This window comes from Doryrhamphus excisus, chromosome 1 (genome assembly GCF_030265055.1).
Source record: "Doryrhamphus excisus isolate RoL2022-K1 chromosome 1, RoL_Dexc_1.0, whole genome shotgun sequence".
Lineage (NCBI taxonomy): Eukaryota > Metazoa > Chordata > Actinopteri > Syngnathiformes > Syngnathidae > Doryrhamphus > Doryrhamphus excisus.
In genome coordinates, this window is record NC_080466.1 from 3,834,317 (window position 1) to 3,856,791 (window position 22,475).

Consider the following 22,475-nt stretch of genomic DNA (forward strand, 5'->3'; position numbering starts at 1 on the left):
AAAATCACCACAGCTTTTAATCCAAGCCATGTTTTCTGAACCCTCCTGAGCTTCCTTCAGTACAGCAAACATTTTGGAGTGGCCTTTTATTGTGGCCAGCCTATCTGATCTTCTTGATAACCACATGAGATAGATTTAGATTTTTATGTACAATATTTGTGAAAAATCGAGCTTGCGTATACATAGAAAACGTTTTACATCTTTGAGTTCAGCTTATGAAAGATGGCCGCATAAGCGATTCGCTTCTGTTTATATTTTTGTCGAGTGTATATGACTCGCTCCACACTGACCGACACAGAAGGTGGTGCACGTCCTCGGCCGTTACGTGCAAATTGGGGTCCGGGGACGCAGCGTACAACGGCGTGCATGCCCCCCCTGCATGGCCCGTCTCTCCTGCGGAGGGACAGTTGGGCAGGGCACTGAGCCAAGGAGACCTCTCCGCCCTGACACTGCACCTTCTCCACCCAGTAGGTCTTCTTAGTGATCTGTGTCCTCAGTCTGGACAAAAAGACATCACAGAAAACGATGAGGATAGTTTCGGTGTGAAACAGAAGCACCTATAAATGTAGGAGTTTACCTGGATGATGGATCAGCTAATTTGGAGTCCCACAGTTTCCTGAAATACAACAGCAATTACTCTTTGCTCAATTTAGTACACAAAAAAAACAAAATGAACAAGTGTTGAGTAAAAAAAAAAAAAAAAAACCATTCAAGATAAGTAAAGTTTCACAGACCAGAGAGAGTCTGAAAGGTGGCGTTTTGTCACGCACACTCGCACTAAAGCTGACCGCTTGCATCAACCAGTGTGACCGCAAGCAGGTGCAGCCCAACGAGTCCGAACACAGGACTACTGACACAAGTGCGTACCTCACATGGAGAGGTGGTTACTTGCACAAGCAGATTCATGATGCGAATGTAAATATTAGGAAAACTAAAGTGAGGGATGGAACGTGAGGGTTACTAAATAAGGAATCCTGAGGCAGACAAACGCCGAGGCAGACGCCATGACGGCTCTGTGAGCTTAAGACCTGTTCTGTACCGTGCTGTCTAATACAGTAAACCTCGGATATATCGGACTCGGATATATCGGAAATTCGCTCACAATGGACAGATAAAAAAGAAACGATTTTTCTGTAATGCATTTCCAATAAAAATTCATTGCATATATCCGATTTTTTTATAACGGATTTCGCCTATTTCGGACAAAATCTCCAGTCCCGTTCCAATGCATTTCCATTAAATTTCCCTCGCATATATCGGATGGCCGCATCGTGGCGCTCCGATTCGCCGAATCGTGACAGGCCGCTATACGACGTCATTTGCAGCGTTTGCAGCGTTGCCTGCGCGTCCAGGTACATTGGAAACATAGTCAAGGAAGTGCCTTTTTATAACGGATAAAATCCCATTTACGCATATACCGGATATAAATCCGATATATGCGTAAAACGGTAATTTTCCGGTATACGCATATAACGGATTTCGCTTATATCGGACAAAACCAGTGGGAACAACTGAATCCGAGGTTTACTGTAGTGGCATTATACTGTAGACTTAGGCTTCTTTAGCGCTTTTATTTTCACCTATGGGCCACCCTTCTACAAAGCTTTGTTAAAATCAATTTTGTATTTCTTATGTAATCGTCGTGTTCACTGCTGGGATAGGCTCCAGCATGCCTGCGACCCTTGAGAGGATAAGCGGTATAGAAAACGAATGGATGGTAGATTTTTTTCCATTGAAAATAGACAATTCATGCCATTCAATGCCGCCCCCTATTGGTGGACATTAATTTTACATTGAATATTTGTGGCACGCTTCAGCCAGTAGAGTGGTTGCTGGTTCGTTTCTCAGTGGATGAATAGATTTCAGCACATTTCAACGTTTATTGTACATTTCAGTTCAGCTTCAGTATTCGCATGCAATTTCTACTGAAATATGTGGTATTACATGACATTATATTACAGTATGAGTATATTATAGTATATCATATTATATTATGGAATCAAAAGAGCTATTATGAAACCTTTCTGCACTATTGTAAATGTTTCATAACTCAGCATAGTGGAGCAAAGGACAGTAAGCGGATAGTTAGTTCACGGAGTTCTGCAGGGTGAGGTTAGTGAGGCGGTGGGGGGGGGGGGGGGGGGGGGAGGAGTTGAGTGTCACCCTGTATAATTGCCTCCTGTGCTTGCTAGTGTCTGCTGTGCGGTCGAGAAGTAGCATGTTGGTTCACACACAGCAGACACGGAAATATGCACGCACATATCAGCATGCCGTCTCTGGAAAAGGTCATTAAAGCGCAAAACGACATGGTTACCCAGCGTCAAGACTCCGTAGCTTGGAAACATGAGGCTGGTGATGTAAGACGCTCTCTGAACTTTAATAGGCATCGCCTGACCCCAAAAAAAAAAAAAAAATCACGCTATTTTGGGTATTTTAAGGCATGTTGCTTGTGGAGATCTTAGTTAGGCAGCATATTTGATGAAGAGAGAGCAATAATGAATTTCATAGACTCTGGGCTTGAGAGGCTTGATAGAAAAATGCATATCCAAAATGCATCTACATGGTTTAAAGCTTGTTTTTCTATAACCTGTGGCACATTGGAGAAATAAAATGACACTAAAAAAAACAGCAAAAAGGCTAACCGTAAAGAGATGAAGAATCCCAAAAATGGAAAAGTTGCTGAGTGTCAACAAAGGAGAGATAACCTGACATTATGTTGTGTTAGCAGAAAGCTGCCAGAATGGAACAACTGGCTCTGTCAAGTGTTGGCAGGTCTGACTGACTACACACAGACAGACGCAACCCATAGAGACATAATTAGCAATGACAGGCTTGAAGAAGATACCTTGCTTGGTAAAATTAAAAGAGAGCAGCCAAATAGATTATGCTGGAAATAGTTTGGCATCGCAGCTCTTTGTAAGCAAAAGCCATTGAACGACCACATCATGCTGACACTGCAGTCAAAGGATTTCTCAGAAGTTCAAACATAAAAAAGCAAAATAAAAGAAGCTACTAATGAGCATTCTTGTTTACGTGGAAGCTAAATGAAAGGGCAAATTACTTTAAGAAAGTCATCTGTTCAATGAAAGTCATAAATCACCGTAGTTACCAGTTATTTTCCCCAAAAAGTAGGGATATCCCATAAAATCCGCCGACCAATATTATCAACCAAAAATCACGTAGTCACATAACACAAAATAATAAGCGATTGGAGCCCAGTTTATAATTTAATTGACTGTATTAGTCCGGTTTCAAACTTTACTTTGCATTTTACTTTGTTCTTACATGGATGTTTGTGCCACATAGAAATGTGCATTTTCAAATGATATTAGTGCCGGCATAATTTAATTGGATTTCCATTTGTGAATGCATTAAATCTAATCTGTCCTGTTTACTGTCAGGCAAACTGATCCAGTCATGGCATCATACATGCTGATGAATAACACTAAAGTTCCGAAGGTATGTTTACCATACAGCAACAACAGATTAACATACAGTACATGCAAGCACATACATCAAGCACAGAAAACATCTATGGGACGGTTGCTGAAATAACTAACATGGAACTGTTAAGAACTGCATTTTTAAAAAGTGAAAGGACAGTAAGGAAACTCAGTAAGGATAAGTATACAAGATCTTGGCGAAAACTGAATGCAACACAGAACAGAAATGAACTGAAGTGGGAGAGAGAGTCAGTATTTTTGTGAGTCTTGAGTCAAGTCTCAAGTAAACATGTGCAAGTCCAAGAAGAGTGGAGTCAAGTCTGAAGACATAGGCTAGAAAGGTTTGAGTCCTTGCATCTCAGAAGCCAGAATCACTAATGCCAAAGTCCAAGTCGTAAGTCAAGTCAAGTCCAAAGTCATTACAATTTGCGTCAGTCAAGTCGAATGTGACATTGCAGAATCTTGTTTCCCGAAATCAAAGTTAAAGGTAGTCCAACCAAATATTTGCATATGTGACCTTTTTATGGCCTATGGGAGTGTAGTACCCATTCATAAAGAAACAGAAAAACATAATGCATGCATGCCAGGCCAGTAATTGGCCATGTCCCTAAGTACAGGAGCACACTTGCTTTGTTTTCTTTCTTCTTTTTTGAGTTAAAACCCTGTTCCAATTATCCACTGCAATAGAAGAACTAAGGGTCCATCATAAAAAAAAGTGTAGAATTATATAACCTTGTCATCATGATAGATCAGCTGTGACGACGTCCAGTGAGGTGGTTATTGGTACTTTTGTGGCTATTGGCGCCAGAAAAAGGCTTAGCCTGTGTCTCTCAGCCAAGCTGACGAGCAGGACACAAGGGGTAATTATTGGGAGACATTTGAGACAGATGGCACAGATCGGACCGGCGGTCAGTCTAGTTGTCCTGCTAGCCAGGTTCCAGAAAAAGACTGTGCGGGCAGCCACACAGACGACTGTTTACATGTGCACGTTTGTGCATGTTTGTTTGTGTGCATACATGGATTTGGTTTGTGTCAAGTCTCGGAAGATGCTTTGCAATGGTGGAGAGGTGTCGGTATGTGTGTGTTGGGGGGTTTTGGAGGTTTGTGTTCACAGGGTTGAAGTGAGACAAGTTGCATTGATGGGGACCAGACAGCAATGGTTTGCTAATAAGGGAACTTTGTTTATGTTAGGTGATATAAATGTAGTACTTTGTAGGGCACTCCTGTTTATCTGTTCATAAGGAAAGGACTTAAAACTAATCAAATGGGTTTTATGATCATCTTAGTATGAGCGTTAAATTAATAATATATTGATATAATACATTCCCACCCGCAAATGGCAAAAAAAATGACAGCAATGGAGATGCAAACCATCCTGCCAGCTTGATATTGACTCTCCTTGTATTTCATATTAACATTTGCGATAAACGTAATTCTTATTTTAGATTAGATTCAGCTCCAAAATGTCTCACATCCTTATTAAACTCTAATCACCTCTAATGAGTGCAATTTGATCGATGAACAGATTTGCAGTCACGGTGCAGCCTTTAGCCTGGTCAACAGGCTAATGCTCGAGGCTAGCAAGCGCGAGACGGTGTTTCTCCAAAGCGCCTCTAATTGTCTCATGGGATTTAATTGGTTTAGCATGAGTATAGTTGCATAGGTATAGATGTGTGTTGAACTACAGGATCTATCTTTCACTTACACCTCTGACAGCAGCTATGGTGTGTTCACTGACCGAAGTGCGAAAGTGCGAAATCTCAGCGTTTGAGGAAAAAACATCGAAAGTGCATAAAGACATAAACTTGTAACAATTGTGGTTTTTCTTAACAGTGATACATGTATGCTGAACAGTATTATCATCTATTTATCAATTAGTATGACTTTGGGTGAATATTTTCTGTGGGAAAAAAACACATAAAAACCTATGAATTTGTGGGGTTGCGATATGCCAGAATTCACTGCATAGTTTTTTTAAATATATTTAATTATATATAAAAAAAAATAATTCTATTATTATTGTCTCTCATTGCCGATTACCACTACCTTATGACGATTCTTTCCCCTAAAAATGACTATTTCATGTATTTTTCTACATTTTTCAAACAGTTCTCCCTTTCAAATTATATGTGGTCCAAATGTCAAGAGTTTCTTAACACACATTGTGAGAAGGATCTTGTATTCTGGGTCAGACATTAATAATACACTCCCTTCGGGCTATTTTAAAGACACGCATTGAGGCCCATTCAGCCAATGGGGGCAGACAGTTCTGGTGGACAGTTAGGTTTGGCAAATGCCGCACTGAACAAATGTCATGCCAAGTGTGGTCGCAGTAACGGTAGCAGTTGTGGTTACCATTCCCGAGAAGGATGGAACAGCCGTCCAGGCATTGGAGCAACCGTTCCGCAAAAGGAAGTGTTCACCGACCACACTTTTCCATCCCTTTCATAGCTAAACACATGTGCGTCCGTGCACGTGCCTGCTCTCTCTCTCACACACACACACACACACACACATGCTGACTCACTCACCTGTAGGCGTTTTGATCAAACGCCTCAGCAGAAGTGAATCCCAGCATGCCGCAGACGACATTGCTGCTGGTGAGGTCCCAGCCGTGACTGCACACATGACGCCATTTCCCAGCGTACTTCACTTCCAGCACTCCTTCGTTCACCAAGCCGCCGCGGCTGCCGGACAGCACGGCTTTGAGGCGAGCCTCGGTCAGCTGAACGCTGTCAGAACTCTGTCACAGAACATTTGAAAAGGTGGCGTAAGGATTTATAGGGTGCTGCGTTTATTCTCAACAGACTTTTAATTTGAAAGGGCTTACAGTATAGCTTGGAGACACCAAAGCTTAAACAGGAAACTTTGGGTTGAACATTTAAAAATGCTAGCGTAAAGATTCTGATTCTTGATACAGTCAAACGCCCCACTATGATTCGGTTGAGAAGTACAGATGTAAAAGTCAAGGGTGCTAAGACAGTACTTTGGAGGATACCTATGAGAGTATAGTGTGTTTTACCTGGATGGAGTGGGAATCAGTCACGGGATAAACAGGCTCTGGTTCGACATGATTCCCGCTGTACGGTTGATGCCTCTCAGACTGCCTGTTGGTCTCTCGCTCAGCCTGGCGTCTTGATGCAGGCGTTCCGCTCCTCGACGTGTCCTGCTCCTGTCTTTGGGTTGTACCGGCCGCCGGTCTCGATATCTGTGCTGTTGGGCCACGATACCGTCGCAAGATCTGTATCTCGTGACCGTTCTCCTGCGGTGAGATCCTGTTGCGACGGGAAGTGGGTGGGTTGCGATGGAGCGCGATCTCGTGACCTCGGCCGTAAGACGAGGGAATGTGAGGTGGGGCTGGTGGTGGGTTCTCTGACTGCTGCTGCGGGGGTCTCTGTCTTGATTGTCTCGGCTCATTTCTGGAGGAGGAACGAGCGTCCCCTCCTGAAGCAGAGGAGAAACCAGGCCTTCTTTCTGGGCTACAAATGATCCCCAGGTCCTCAACGTGGGTGCAGTCGTGGACTCCCCAACCGTTTGAGCCACATTCTGCAATAGAGAGCTCAGTGCCTCTGCAGTTCACATTATCCAACCAGATCTGACCTAAGAAAGAGAAAGCGAGAGGACAATTTGACACAAACTGGACGGAGAGTATCTTTCCCGACTATCTGACCGATACGTACCTTGCCCCTGACCAAACCTGGCACTGGGCGCCCAGGTGAAACTCTGTTGAAAGCCCAACTGTCTACACACTACGTTAGCCAGGTTGAGATTCACCTGGTCGTCACACACCGTGCCCCATACGCCGTTGTACAACACCTCCAGACGCCCTTCGTTGACTTTGCGACTCCCTGCAAGCCGCACCTGCACCTCCTGCGCAGATAACTCAGCGGGGTAGAGAAAAAGCAGCAGGAGGAGAGCGGATAAGGAGCTGAGGAACAGCATCCTGGAGGAAGCAAAGTGTAACGAGGAGAAGAGAAGCAATGTCAGATTAGGATGAGATGAGGAACGTCAAGGAGCTATGCTTGAATAAAAACACCACAAAATTCCCTTGAAATCATGCAAATGATGCCATATTGACATTCTTTCCTTTGACAGAGCGTATAATTAGAAACTGCGCCTCTTTCCCTAATGTGGCATTCCGAGGCGGAGCAAAGGATTTATAGGTGTTTTTTAAAAACTTTATTGATAGTCAAAGTTGTTTAAAGGAGAGTGGGAAACTTGAGAAACTGTGAAAAAAGAACAGTTTGAACCAATGGAAGCGGCGCTAAAAGTAGCGCAGTTATCCAGCCAAAGGAAACTTTGGCTTTCCGCAAACCCTCTAGTTTGGCTGCACACTTTTAGCACGCAGACACAAAAGCAAATAAACACCGTCGTGAAATTGTAGTAAACACCAGGTATGCATCTGGTCAATGGGCAATTGTGACAGGAAACTCTAAAAGAGGTCAAAGTTCTATTTGCAGTTTACTTGCGGAATCATCTATCGCCTGCAGCATTCAAAGACCGCATATGCACGTTTAGCATAATTCACCTTTCGAGACGTTTGGATTAATGTCGTTAAAAAGTAGTAGTCCCTGAAGACGCACAGTGAAGACATTAAAGAGCAAAAAAAGGATGAAGATGAACTCCTACCTGTTGTTCTCAACCTGGAGTCAGTGGGAGAGAAGGAGTGAGGGAGCACTGGAGGAAAAAAAAAGCAGTGACTTTGCTCCTGCTGTCCCTCTATCCTCCTCATCTCCCTCCCTCTTTTCTTTTCTGTCACTCCCTCACATGAGAGATTTTATCCATCCCTCCCATTTGCCTCATTACACTTATTCTCATTTATCCAAATGGTTACATATTATTACATATTGAGATGTGACACCCCATAACTCAACTACTGTATAACCCAACAAGTGTATATATTATACATGTATTCATGCTATTCTTTTGCAGGTAGTTGACGCTCCCTCCCGCCCTTTCAGGCTAGTCACATGATCCGAGTACACGTGAGTACACTTAACTTGTACAAGTCCATGATTTTATAACAGGCAAACTTTTTTTCTTCATGTATATAATCTCTGTCTATCCCCACTAAATCACTCAAGTCTACATTTAAGTGGTACTTTCAGGGTGGTGTGTTTCATCGCACACAATGCTCATGTGTACACACACGTATACACAGTGGACAGTGTGTTGTTTGTAGAACATCAAACTGAGTTTCATAAGATCCTCAGTCGTGGCACCTCCCCAATTTAAAATAGATCTGGATTTTGAAAAACACTGGGGGGGAAAAGGTATAAACAAATCTTATGTGATATGCAGGCATTTTTCCATCTGAAGTGTTTGTACACCATTTGTACACGTGTGTGACTTAAGTACACAACACATAACATTTTTACCTTGTTGACCATTTAATTAAAACTTGAGCTTCACGTTGTGAAAATGCAGGTTTTATGCAACTCTTGAATGAATCTCAAGTATTTTGTGATGTGTTTTCTAATACATTCTTAAAATAACCGATGGAATGTTTGAATTTTGCAGTTTAAAAGCATTTTAGCAACTTAATGAATAAGCAATTTGGATTTGGGATGATGCTATGTGGTACCACAGGATCTGAGGAGGCTCAAGTGCTCCCTCTAGTGGACTAAATTACCAATATAAAATACCGTAAAGCTACTTTTAAAGGCTGTTTGGACTTGGCAACTACGAATATATTCAATGCTGCAATTAGTGATACATTTATTTACACAATAACAAAAAACTCAATTCATACAAATAACTACTTTAAGCACACTTAATTCTTTTTAACAGACTAAAGTAGTATTTTTTCATACCTGACAGTTTCGACTGCTTGCTAGCAGTCTTCATCCGGGTGTTTATGACACGTCACAGGAAAATCACGTGACCACCCGGATGTAGACTGCTAGCAAGCAGTCGAAACTGTCAGGTCTGAAAAACTACTACTTTGGTCTGTTAAAAAGAATTGTTTGAGTATGGAAATATTACACCTAATGAACCTTATTAGATTATTACTTTTAGCACAGTAGTGTGGTCGTCCATAACACATTTTAAAGTCACATTTTATAGAGGTTTGCTTTGAATTCCCACCTTTCACTGAGGTTACATCCTGGTACTTTGTGAGAATGCCGGAAAAGTGCAAATAATCGTCCATAAATATATCTATGTGAAACTAACTCATCAAACACAATGTTAATGTACCACATGACTATGCTACTATTGAAATTGTTTTGGACGCAAACATTCAATTGCAAAAAAACAATGTTAGCGTATATCTTCATCAATGAATGTGGTCATGGTTCACAACAACGTTAACACTGCAACACCAAGCCGACCAAAGATGATCAATACCCAGAGAGGGTTGAGATTGTCGGGTACAATTTACGCTGAGTCATGCATTTTTCTCTTTCGATGAACAGCGAGTGGCCTTTACACATGATGTCCTTCTCCAGCGCCATGCGGGACTCCTCCAGCTGGGACAGTGATCGCCGAGCATCGCTCAGCTGCTGCTGCAGAGATTCCAACGTGGCGCCGATCTGCTTCACCTCTTTTTCCAAGCTGCACACAAAACAGGTAATTATATAAGACTCAAGGATATAAACGGTGTGTGTGTGTTTGTACCTAAGCTGGGGCTCATCTCTGCAAAGCTCCATGTTGGCTCTGAGAGAGCGACGGTACAACCTGGACTCAACTACTCTCTGCGGGGCATCTTTGTCCTGGATGGCCTTCTGGAGAGCCACTATGTTCCTCTCCTGAGCTCCAATCTGCTCCAAAGTCTACACACACACACGATGCATAGAATCCAAAACAATCTGGGTGTTATTGTGTGTGTGTGTGACCTCCTCTACCTGCTTAAGCTTCACTTCCAGTTGGATCTTAGCGTCCATCTGCTCTGCACAGCGTTGCAGGAAGGCTTGGTCTACATTGTAGCACTGGACCCTCAGGTCTTTAGTGGTATCCAGTAGCACCTGCTCCGCTAGCTCTCTGACAGGCACACGAAACAGCATTTAGTACCTAAGACCTAAAACATCGAAATCCGATCCAAACCATGCCCGGACCTGAGATTATGTGTGGCCTTTTCCTCCCTCAGTGCCTTGTTGATGTTGTTTTGTGTGAACTTGACCCATGATGGGATGTTAGACATCCTGCAAGACCACAACAACATGAACGCCTCAAAGTGGTAGTAATGTTGATGATACTGCATGTTGTGCTACTCACTGCGCCAACATGGAGGCCGAGACGGCGTGATGCTGCGTGTCTGTGCTCTTGTTGTTGTATCTTCCGCACTGGTCGTCCAACGCGTAGGCCTCGTACTTATCTGACCAATCGAACTCCAACGTCTGCTTGACCTCTCTGTTCGTCCTGACAACCAAAAGACACTAGTCGCTTCTCTGAACTCTGAGAAACACCAACAAGCTTTTTTAACTTTTCAATAATGTCTTTTGTACTTCATGTTTAATACACAGGAGTCATTCAATTTCAAAAGAAGTTTTTAAAATAATGCTCTAGTATTGTTTTAGTGTTTTAACCAGATGTCCATGCTCTATACAATGTAGAGATGCACAGGTAGATGCAGCGTTATTGAGGAACTAAGGCGCATACATTTAGAGTAGTTACTGAATAACTAATAAGGAACAAATGAGTAGTTATCGAGGAACTAAGTCACATATATTTAGAGTAGTTACTGATTAGCTAATTAAGAATTAATAATGAACAAATGAGTAGTTATTGAGGAACGACGGAACATACTTTTAGAGTAGTTACAGATGAGCTAATTAAGACTTAATGAGGAAAAAAATAGTAGTTATTGAGGAACTAAGGCACATACATTTAGAGTGGTTACAAAGAACTAATACGGAACAAATGAGTAGTTATCAAGGAACTAAGGCACATATATTTCGAGTGGTTACTGATTAGCTAATTAAGATTTAATGATGAACAAATGAGTAGTTATTGAGGAACTAAGGCGCATACATTTAGAGTAGTTACTGAAGAACTAATACGGAACAAATGAGTAGTTATCGGGGAACTAAGGCCCATATATGTAGCGTAGTTACTGATTAGCTAATTAAGAATCAATGATGAACAAATGAGTAGTTATTGAGGAACGATGGCACATACTTTTAGAGTGGTTGCTGAAGAACTAATTAAGACTTAATGAGGAAAAAATTGTAGTTATTGAGGAACTAAGGTACATACATTTAGAGTAGTTACTGAAGAACTAATACGGAACAAATGAGTAGTTATTGAGGAACGATGGCACATACTTTTTGAGTAGTTACTGATGAGCTAATTAAGACTTAATGAGGAAAAAATAGTTATTGAGGAACTAAGGCACATACATTTAGAGTAGTTACTGAAGAACTAATAAGGAACAAATGAGTAGTTATGGAGGAACTAAGGCACATATATTTAGAGTGGTTGCTGATTAGCTAATTAAGAATTAATGATGAACAAATGAGTAGTTATTGAGGAACGATGGCACATACTTTTAGAGTAGTTACTGATGAGCTAATTAAGAATTAATGATGAACAAATGAGTAGTTATTGAGGAACTATGGCACATTCAGAGTAGTTACTGAAGAAGTAATGAACTGATGGGTAGAGTAGTTACTGGGGAACTAAGGCACATACACCGAGAGTAGTGACTGAGGAACTAATAAAGAATTAATGAGGAACTAATGAATAATTACTGAGGAACTAAGGCACATACATCTGGAGTAGTTACTGAGAAACTAATAAACTACTGAGGAACTAATGAATAGTTACTGAGAAACTAAAGTACACAATTTCAGAGTAGTTACTGAGGAACTAGTAAAGAAATAATGATAAGCTAATGAATGGTTTCTGAGGAACTAAGGCACATACATTTAGAGTAGTTACCGACGAACTAATGAGGAGTTAGTACGTTATGGTCGGAAGAACCACTTTGGGATGAAGCCTACCTTCGTGGTTGATTCCCCACCATTTGTTTCAAATCACCAACACTTTGACTTTCAGGAAACTCAAGTGGCACTCACTTGATCTGAGTGGAAACCTGGTCCATGGTTCTCTTCAGGAGAGCCTGGACACTCTTGATCAAGTCCACTTCCTACTCAAATACACAAATGGTTATGACGGTGGAACCCGCTTATCTCCACCTCCCCTCGGATTGGCTGGGGTACTATTTCAAAGTACCCACACAGAAGCATATCTAATCAATAAATATAATGTTTGGAAAGTTTAACTTGCAATCTTCAACCAACACATCCTTTTCACCTTGAGCAGTTCCTCCTCCACACAGTCCAGGACCAGGTCAGGCCCCAGTCTCCGGCTCCTGCAGGTCAGATTATCATTAGCGATGGCATACGGAGTCTCCGTGGCGTCCAGCGCCTTCTCCAGCCGCATTTTCATCCCCTGCAGGGCCGCCGTGTCGGCCACCAGGCGGCGGATGTGCTCCTGCAGCTCGGACTTCCAGCGATGGATGTCCTGGAGCCTTTCCCCCAGCAGGCGCGTCCCGTTGATCTGGTTGCGGACCGTGGTGGTCTCTGTCTTCTCGCAGAGGATCCGAGAGTCCTCTTGGATGGTCTGAGCCGAGAGATGGTCGGAGCCGGCCTGCTGAAGGAGGCTGCGGTAGCTGGAGAACCACTCGGCTGGGGTGTATTTAGCGGAGCGGAAGCCTGCGGTAGCTAAGCCCGAGGAGGGCTGCGCGGCCTCCAGCTCTAGCGGGGCCCCTTCGTCCAGGGGCCCCGGAACCACCGCACTGCTGTCATATTGCGGCTTTGACACTAACACCTCCGAGCTCATTCTCTTACAACGACAACTACAAACAATTGAGATACAAATGATAGTAAGAGCTAAGTAAGTGCCTACTTGTCCGATAGATGAGAGTTTGTTGACGTGTTGCCTAGATACAGGAGCACTCAGGGGGATCGAACTCAAGACAAGCATGTTCGAAATCATTTACATATTACACTGAAACATATGATGTGTTCTAACCTGATGGGCCTTTCCTTTTGTTTGCCGGTGGCCATTATTTCACTATGCAGTGTGCATAAATAATAATAAAAAAAGGACAAAATAGCAAGATACCTCTTATTTATATTTGCTATGAACGACGTAACATGTTGCACACCAATTTTTCCGCTTTAATACGACATCACACAATGTCTTTAAATCACAGCGCCTCCCTTTAGAACCCACTTAACATGCGTGTAATGTGCAACATTCATCATTTATACGTATGCTATTTTTTTATAACTTGGTCAATTCAAGCAAAGCAATTTACGCAGACACCACTAGAGGGCGACAATAGCACTTCTATTACACTTCTCATTTATATTTGCTATGAACGACGTAAACATGTTGCACACCAACTTTTCCGCCTTATAACGACATCACACAACTAAATATATGTATTTGAAGCACAGCGATTCCCTTTAGAACCCACTTAACATGCGTGTAATGTGCAATATTCATTATTTATACATATGCTATTTTTATAACCTGGTCAATTCAAGCACTAAAAAGCAATGATAAGCAGACACCACTAGAGGGCAATGTTACACACAGTAAAGGTATGAGCGTTAGTGCAGCAATATACAGTACTAATTGGACCATAAAGTAAGTGATATATTTTTCATTCATTCATTCATTTTCTATTGCTTTTTCATCACGAGGGTCGCGGGGGGTGCTGGAGCCTATCCCAGCTGTCTTTGGGCGAGAGGCAGGGTACACCCTGGACTGGTCGCCAGCCAATCACAGGGCACATATAGACAAACAACCATTCACACTCACATACACACCTATGGACAATTTGGAGTCGCTAATTAACCTAGCATGTTTTTTGGAATGTGGGAGGAAACCGGAGTACCCGGAGAAAACCCACGCATGCACGGGGAGAACATGCAAACGAGGGTGGAATTGAACCCTGGTCTCCTAGCTGTGAGGTCTGCATGCTAACCACTCGACCGCCGTGTCGCCCGTGATATATTTTATTACATTTAAATATGCCCCAAATTAAAGAATATTAAAAATGCTTGCAGCCGTTTGGGTGACTGATATGTTATTTTATTATTATTATTATTATTAAGTAGTTGCCCAACAACAAGAATTTTTACTTAATTTTTAAATAAATCAGCTATGGGTTTTCACAAAAATATGGCATTAACAATTTAGGAATTACAGCTTTAGGTACATTATGGAGATGATCAACATTTTCAGTGCCTCAGCTGACATAATTGTGAATATATATATATATATATATATATATATATATATATATATATATATATATATATATATATATATATATATATATATATATATATATATATATATATATATATATATATATATATATATATATATATATATATATATATATATATATATATATATATATATATATGTTCATGGGCTTCATATTAAAATGTTTCTGTTTACAGTGTGTGTGAATGTGTCAAAGATGGTGGAGGTATACTGATGTACTGATGTAGCATGGGCATGTATGTCTGCTAATGGATGGTCTCACTGGATCGAAGCAGTACCTGTCCGAATCCGTATGGACCTCATTGAACATGACAAGCAAAAAATGATTTGACTGCTTCCAGCCTTTCCCCAGTATATCACATGTCCGTCTCGCTATTTCCGCCTGTCTACATTTACAGCACTAAATCATTCCGTAGAAGCCGACATCAACTTAATTGCGTGCATCTGTCTTCCTGTGCTACTTCGGTCACGCTGTAGAAAACCAGACATATTTACAGCCGAAAATATTTTTGCCACCTTTTAAAACTGCTGACCCCACCCTGGCCCGGAGAGTGCATCACGACGTGCTGAGAACATGCACTGATATTTTTCCCCCCCCGAGCTCAACCCCGTTCCCTCCGCTTCAGCTGACCACACAGCTGTGCTTCTGGGATACTGCATGTCAAACTGTTTCCACATCTCACACACCCGAAGGTTAACAGTAGGAACCCTGAGCAGAGGGATAAGTGTGTCCCGAATTAGCGAGGATGCCGAGGAGAGCTGGGCTTGTTGCCAGGAGGGAGCTGCCAAAGGTGGTTTCTTGTCAGGCAGTGCTTGGGTCTCGGCTGTTGGCATGTGGGCGACACGTAAGACACGTGTGCAATGGGCTTCTTGAATGATGAGCCAGGACTTACACTTGCACACACACACACACACACACACACACACACACACACGCCCCAACATGAAGCCAAATAGTGTGTGCAAGGGGAGCTCTTATTTATAGATAATCCTCTCCAGTCTTCAGGGCCTTTCTGCAACCTTCAAACTGTGTTATGTCTATTCTTAGTGAGTTCCAGTCACTGTCTCACTTTCACTTGATTCTGATTAGAAAACATGGTAATTGTGGAATGGAATGGAATGGCCTTTATTGTCATTATACAAGATGTACAACGAGATTGGAGAGCTTCTCCTTTCAGTGCAGTAGTCAAGTTTAAAAAAAGTATATAAAAGTAGAGTAAAAAAAGAAAATTTAGCAAGATATATACAAGATAGGGTGGCATGGTGATCAAGTGGTTAGCGCGCAGACCTCACAGCTAGGAGACCAGGGTTCAATTCCACCCTCGGCCATCTCTGTGTGGAGTTTGCATGTTCTCCCCGTGCATGCGTGGGTTTTCTCCGGGTACTCCGGTTTCCTCCCACATTCTAAAAAAAACATGCTAGGTTAATTGGCCACTCCAAATTGTCCATAGGTATGAATGTGAGTGTGAATGGTTGTTTGTCTATATGTGCCCTGTGATTGGCTGGCCACCAGTCCAGGGTGTACCGGCACCCCCGCGACCCTCGTGAGGAAAAGCGGTAGAAAATGAATGAATGAATGAAGTACATGTTTTCAGTGTTAAGTTCCAGTGTGATGAGTTAAGTGTTCTTTGGAACCAAATGTTGTGCAATGAGAGAGAAAAAAAAACAATCGCACTTCAGCACACCTTATTAGCCACCTGAAACACCAGCATTGCTATGACGGCCGGGACTTGTTACTGTCGCCGTTGCAAAAAAGCTGTGTTTAACGTGCAAAATAGTTTAGTTAGAGACCTGTGATGTCATCACGGTCGTGATGGCGTGAGAGCCACCATGAGAACAGCTGTCAGGTTTGTATTCACGTAGTCAATTATTATGGAAATGTCTTCAATTTGTAGGCGTTCATCACAAATCTGCTTAGCACAGACAGGCCCGTCTAGCCAGTGACGTGATACTCCGGTTTCCTCCCACATTCTAAAAAAACATGCTAGGTTAATTGGCGACTCCAAATTGTCCATACGTAGGTACGAATGTGAGTGTGAATGGTTGTTTGTCTATATGTGCCCTGTGATTGGCTGGCGACCAGTCCAGGGTGTACCCCGCCTCTCGCCCAAAGACAGCTGGGATAGGCTCCAGCACCCCCTTCGACCCTCGTGAGGAAAAAGCGGTAGAAAATGAATGAATTGGAGCTAGCACGTCCTATTAGCATAAGTTTGAATTTTCATTTCAGAGTGAAAAGTGTTCAAGAGGAAAAATAGATGTGTTTACGTCACTTTGGGATACAGCAAAGATGCTGCTGCTGTCACTATTTGCACATTTGTCATTTTGAATAATCAAACTCGAAAAAATGAATGCATTTTCCAATGAATTTTCATGTTTCACAACAAAAGCCATAACAACAAACTCATTTATTTTCTGTAAATATAAAGACTTAAGCAAACACAAACAGCATATAAACTCACAGAGTTGTATACACTTCACTTCTGTCAGAAGATTGTTTTGTTTTACAGAAAGCTTTTTACAAAGCAAATTTTCATGAGGCCCTTCAGAATTTGGTACATAATTTAAATTCAACATTCATCCGCTGGTTGTATACTGTACAAAAAAAAAGTGAACAGCCAAATGAGTACATTCAAATGTAACAATTACCTTCACCAAGGTAGTTAGACAATAGAGTCAAAAGGTTGCATTTGTCAGCATTTTAAAAATAGCATCACCAATATAGTGACATTTAGAAGCAGGTTGTAATTTGTTGCACGTATGTAGCATTCGTTTGACATTTGATTCCCTTTAAACCCAGCAGCGGTTCCATGGACATGTGCGGGTCCATGACTGATGAGGTCAGTATTGGCCAAGGGGGTCCTACAGGTAAGCAGCCGCTTAGATTGCATCTAAGGGGAAATGCTTCTGTTGGAACCTGAAGGAGAAAGCTCTTATTCCGTATTTAAGCCAATCACTCAGGTGCTCTTTCAGGCACTCTTTCAGGTGACCAAGCCTTGGCAGAGGTCCGTTCCTGTAACAGTTTTGCTGCACAGCAACAACAACAGGTACATCCTGCATTAGTGCCCTTTCGTGACAATGATGCTCCATTCTCTTAACTTTCTCCGTGTTTTCAGTCAATATCTACGTGACAGGGGTTGATTCCCGCTCTCCGTGCTCCAACGTACAGCCGCAGGAAGTCCTTGTAGCGAGGTGCGCAGCCAAGCCACGCTTCTCCAAAATGGACGGAGCCGGTAAAAAGATAGTCATCTCCGCTCGGGGGAATGCCGCATTCTGCAGGAACGTTGACACGTCCGGTCCAGTGCCGCACTCTGCCCCCGCCACCGGTAAACACCCGGGTCTTCTGATGGTGGAGGCGACTCAGAGCCACGGCAGCAGCCTGAGAGCGTTTGTCGGCGCTTGGTAGCACGCCTTGGAAGACACCTCTGCCTGCTGCAGAGGAAACATGGGAGATTTTCTTCATGTATCAGTTGTATGATGTGTGTGACAGTCGTATGTTTTGTGTGTGTCTGGAGGTTGCGTTTACCGAAGTCACTGGTGCAAACAGCCACGAGGACCTCTTCATCTGAACAAGGTTCACATGTGACTGCAAAGGAAAAAAAAACTTAAAAATACACCTCAGGTTCCATCTTTCAAGAGCTGCTAAGTGAACAAATGGAAGACCAAGTGTAAAGGAAACGACACACTTCCTGCCTTTCTACCAAACTGCTTCACTCGTGTGGGTGGCCTGCCCCAAATGCCTTGCTTTCGGGGGGCATCTGTTCTTGATTGACAGCACATAGACGATTGGCTGACTCTTGCTCTCGACACCGACATGACCTTTCGATTGGCCTGCTTGTTTTCTTGAGTCGGGCCAAGACAAGGCGGGGGAGGGGAGCGCTTTATGTCGGCTGAGAGGGCACATTTTTTTTCACCGCCAAAAATCTGGCCTGTCACCTCCACTCACGTCACCGGCTTAGACGGGCCTGTCTGTGCTAAGCAGTTTAACAAGCAATTATTGATGAACGCCTACAAATTGAAGACATTTCCATAATAATTGACTATGTGAATACAAACCTGACAGCTGTTCTCATGGTGGCTCTCACGCCATCACGACCGTGATGACATCACACGTCTCTAAACTATTTTGCACGTTAAACACAGCTTTTTTGCAATGGCGACAGTTTTGTGAGCTAAGGGGTTACAACAGGCATCTTCCAAAGAACACTTAACTCATCACACTGGAACTTAACACTGAAAACGTGTACTTCATTCATTCATTCATTTTCTACCGCTTTTCCTCACGCGGGTCGCAGGGGTGCTGGAGCCTATCCCAGCTGTCTTTAGGCAAGAGGCGGGGTACACCCTGGACTGGTCGCCAGCCAATCACAGGGCACATATAGACAAACAACCATTCACACTCACATTCATACCTATGGACAATTTTGGAGTCGCCAATTAACCTAGCATGTTTTTGGAATGTGGGAGGAAACCGGAGTACCCGGAGAAAACCCACGCATGCACGGGGAGAACATGCAAACTCCACGCAGAGATGGCAGAGGGTGGAATTGAACCCTGGTCTCCTAGCTGTGAGGTCTGCGCGCTAACCACTCGACGTGTACTTGTACCAAAACGTGTACTTAAGATGTAAATTTAAAAAAAAAAACCAACTATTTAAAGTTTTCCCATAATCCACTGCTTCTGAGCAAAGCATTCATTCATGATATTGGCATCACTGGGTTCTTTCAACTCCCCCTGGTGGACAGACACAGCATTGCAGCAACATCCATCCATTTCTATGCTGTTTGTCCTCCAATGAAAGCTTTGCTCAGACACAATGCATGACAAGAAAACCTTTTTTTCATTTTATATGTATATATATATACATATATATATATATATATATATATATTTGGTATATTAAGTATATCTTTTGAGTGTCAAGTTGCTGTGTGATGAGGTTAGTGTTTTTTTAGGTAAGTTGACAGAGGGATAAATGTACAAAACTGTTATCTTCTCTGTTTGATTTAATTATTACGTATTTTATGCCCCCTTAGCCTGACTTTGGAGACCCGTGCTATAGCTTATTGGTGAGTTTAAAAATACCTCTTCTAAGGAATGATAGGAATGAAACTGAGTTGTTTGTTTCTTACCAAAACCAGGCTTCAGGTGTGGGTACAATTGCACCCCGGGACCATGACTGGGCACCAGCTCATACTGGAAAGCGGTGATCCTCCGACTGATGTCTGTTTGAGGAACGGCCTCCACAAACAGAGCTCCGTCAGCGTAGCCGAAGCAGCGCACGCCTCCCTGAGGTTGTTCACTTTCAGCCATCAGCAGCCTCAGATCACCAGCTCGCTCCAAATACAGGTGTGAACCCTTCATACGTGGATACGCAAGATTAATAAATCCATGGATACATTGATTGTGAGTTTTCTGTCTAAAGTAAAGACATTACCTGCGAGTGAAGCTGGGGTTTGATGCACACATGGAGACCGCCCATGCGTCCTGGTGAGGGTTCTGTGTTTGGACGCAGGTTGACAATGATGGCGCCGGTCGGGTAGAGCCACTCCATCGAGCCCTGGGAACAACGTAAGTAGATCTGCTCCACATCTCTGCGATGAGACTCGTGGCTCAGACCACTGTAGGGAAAATAATACACCATACATACTCTTCAGAATGATCTGCATGATGTTTGTTTTCAACAAAACTAAGCCAGGGGTCTCAAACACGCGGCCCGCCGTGGCACGCAGGACACTAGTTTGAGGCCCCCGCCTTGATATGAAAGTTTAATGTTAGTGCAGCCCGCGCAAGTTTGATATGGATGCTGTATGGTATCATGTACCCAGAAAAAATTATTACTTTTGATTAATGTTCATGTTAAAGGTTAAATAACTGTTAATAGTTATCCTCCCTATCCGTGTGGAAGTGGTAAGTTTTTGGCTATTTAAGTTTACAGGAAATAACTTGAAGGCTACCGTTTAGGTCGCTAGCTCTATAGTTTGCGAGTTAGCATGCGTCTCAAGACCCTGCAGTTGCGCAATATGTTGTAAATAAAAAGAGTATAAATGTGACTATAGTCGTGTTTTGTCATGTCTACAGGGCTCTAATAATGCTTTGTTCATTTTAATCTGAAAAAAATAATTTGTCTACCCACCAACTATATGTGGTTTTTTAAGTTTTTATTATTTGCCGTTTTATTATTATTATTATATTTATTTATTACTGATTGATTTTTTTAATTCTTGATTTATTTATTTATTTTTCATCTTATTTTGTGTAGAAAAATAAAAATTAAGATATCTGAGAACAGTGGAATGTTTTATCAGAGCTTTTCTTGTAGAAAATTGGAACCAAAGCAAAGTTTATTAATTTTTTCTGTTTTTAATAAATGCGTTTTTTTTTTTTTTTTTTGGAAAACCTGATGCGGCCCAGTCTCACCCAGACCCTAGGTCCAGTGGCCCCCAGGTAAATTGAGTTTGAGACCCCTGCTCTAAGCCTTCTGTCTTTTACTGGTGTTACCATTGTACACAGGTCTCCTTGACACCCATAATTGAAGGGGGTGTCATTAAGTTGTTAGAGGACAGATAAAAATTTACAGCGCCACGTTCATTACAACTTCAGGAGGTGGAGGAGCGATCAAAGATGTGGCCCATGTGGCTTTATTTACTTAAGATAGGAACCGGAGATTAGACATTCCAGTCGTGGGCGCCGTGAATTACATTTCAACATAGACATGGCCAACATAGACATGCATACTTGATGAAGTACTAACAGTTTCACAACTCTGGGACATGCTTTCTTATGCATTTCCTTTTAATTAATATGAGCAGCAGTTATTTTCAATAAATAAATGCATCTGGTTCTCCAAGGTTTGTATGTACTGGTGGCTATTTGCTGCCATCAGTTATTAGCACGCAGCATATTCTGCAGATAAAATTGTGAAAAACGACATGGACCCTCCAAAAATGGCATATGCAAACCAAAATGGCAGACTACATGTGTGTTATGGCTCTATGATGATTTTCATACCTGTCATGATGAACATGTGTCCCATCAATCACACAAGTGGAGGGTTTTTCCTCACTTTCACTTATGAACAGGTTTGAACATTTATGCTGGGATATACACGTTTGCAAGATTTGATGAGTTAAAGCCCCCCAAAAGTAAAATTAATTGCATAAATTACAATAATTGAATTGATGTTAGCATGAATTACAATGTGGGGCATAACAAAGTCACATTGTCCTGTGGCTATATGCATCCAATTATATTATATTCCAACATGATACTGTATATTCCATAATGTCTTTAAATGCTCCTCCAGCCCGCCAAATTTGTATCTTAGGAGACAAAGAAGCAATGCCGGTGTACCTCTCCATAATGGAGCATTTAAAGATAAGTCCTGGTTTGAAACTAATACTTTGCTAGCCTAACTAACTATGAACAAAAGACACAAAGCTAAAAGTTTGGTAATGTGTTCGTGTCTTTGTTGGGCTCCATCCTCACCTTCCTCGCCAGCTACACAGGTCGCTGGAGTACTGCGCCACGGCCGGGTACACCAACACCAACACCAGCGTAACCCAGTGCACTGCCCACGGCCACATCATGCTGGATTGTCCGTACCGTGAGTCGCCGCTTTCCGGACCCCCGAAACACAAGGGCCAGTATCCACGTATAGTGTACGACACGCGTAGCCTACATGGCGGGTTAGGACGAGGCTCGGGCTCCGTTTCAGCAGAAAAAAAAACAAAGATGGAGAAGTTTGTGAAGAAGAAGTTTGTCAACTTAATGGTGCTCGCGCGCCGC

The 22,475-nt window shown here is 42.4% G+C and overlaps 3 protein-coding genes and 1 long non-coding RNA gene across 6 annotated transcripts in view; 1 reads left to right on the plus strand and 3 right to left on the minus strand.

The window, feature by feature from the left end:
- The window catches only part of LOC131123913 (lysyl oxidase homolog 4-like), a 20,711-nt gene extending 11,439 nt beyond the window's left edge, over positions 1-9,272 (minus strand). The window contains exons 1-6 of one of the 2 annotated variants that reach the window (XM_058065505.1): positions 9,257-9,272; positions 7,124-7,386; positions 6,466-7,043; positions 5,975-6,186; positions 578-616; positions 291-498 (exon numbers count right to left, since the gene is read on the minus strand). In XM_058065505.1, the coding sequence (XP_057921488.1) occupies positions 291-498; positions 578-616; positions 5,975-6,186; positions 6,466-7,043; positions 7,124-7,385 (1,299 nt within the window). In that variant the 5' untranslated portion in view covers position 7,386; positions 9,257-9,272. Of the gene's footprint in view, positions 1-290; positions 499-577; positions 617-5,974; positions 6,187-6,465; positions 7,044-7,123; positions 7,387-8,072; positions 8,493-9,256 lie in introns of those variants that run through there. The other variant, XM_058065504.1, reaches the window with a different exon arrangement.
- LOC131124007 (uncharacterized) lies at positions 2,164-13,908 on the plus strand. Of its 2 annotated transcripts, none has more exons than XR_009128778.1 (3): positions 2,164-8,428; positions 9,860-12,762; positions 12,843-13,908. It is a non-coding gene; the product is annotated as an uncharacterized LOC131124007 (long non-coding RNA). The 2 variants fall into 2 exon arrangements; XR_009128777.1 differs by having other exon boundaries at positions 9,860-10,013; positions 10,088-13,908.
- Positions 9,337-13,669, minus strand: tekt4 (tektin 4). Its single transcript, XM_058065508.1, has 7 exons — positions 12,699-13,669; positions 12,461-12,531; positions 10,659-10,802; positions 10,499-10,585; positions 10,289-10,424; positions 10,062-10,216; positions 9,337-9,998 (listed from the first exon to the last, which is right to left on the minus strand). The coding sequence occupies exons 1-7, from the start codon at positions 13,380-13,382 to the stop codon at positions 9,785-9,787; spliced, it is 1,491 nt and encodes a 496-aa protein (XP_057921491.1). The 5' UTR covers positions 13,383-13,669; the 3' UTR covers positions 9,337-9,784.
- A 3,169-nt stretch (positions 13,909-17,077) lies between the features above and the next one.
- Positions 17,078-22,475, minus strand: LOC131129671 (meteorin-like protein). The gene is made up of 5 exons (XM_058073439.1): positions 22,176-22,475; positions 20,125-20,308; positions 19,820-20,045; positions 18,214-18,273; positions 17,078-18,119 (listed from the first exon to the last, which is right to left on the minus strand). Exons 1-5 carry the CDS (start codon positions 22,274-22,276, stop codon positions 17,800-17,802), a joined length of 891 nt encoding a protein of 296 aa, XP_057929422.1. The 5' UTR covers positions 22,277-22,475; the 3' UTR covers positions 17,078-17,799.

What these genes read in the sequence shown, in the direction of transcription:
- tekt4 (XM_058065508.1), bottom strand. Translation starts at nt 13,382, where the DNA reads ATGATTTCGAACATGCTTGTCTTGAGTTCGATCCCCCTGAGTGCTCCT. An exon ending in CAGGTTTCCACTCAGATCAA is followed by an intron (nt 10,803 to 12,460) that starts GTGAGTGCCACT and finishes TTTGGTTGTCAG; the next exon opens with GACGAACAGAGAGGTCAAGC. An exon ending in TCGGCCTCCATGTTGGCGCA is followed by an intron (nt 10,586 to 10,658) that starts GTGAGTAGCACA and finishes GTGGTCTTGCAG; the next exon opens with GATGTCTAACATCCCATCAT.
- LOC131129671 (XM_058073439.1), bottom strand. Translation starts at nt 22,276, where the DNA reads ATGATGTGGCCGTGGGCAGTGCACTGGGTTACGCTGGTGTTGGTGTTG. An exon ending in AACCCCAGCTTCACTCGCAG is followed by an intron (nt 20,046 to 20,124) that starts GTAATGTCTTTA and finishes CCACGTATGAAG; the next exon opens with GGTTCACACCTGTATTTGGA. An exon ending in ACACCTGAAGCCTGGTTTTG is followed by an intron (nt 18,274 to 19,819) that starts GTAAGAAACAAA and finishes TTTCCTTTGCAG; the next exon opens with TCACATGTGAACCTTGTTCA.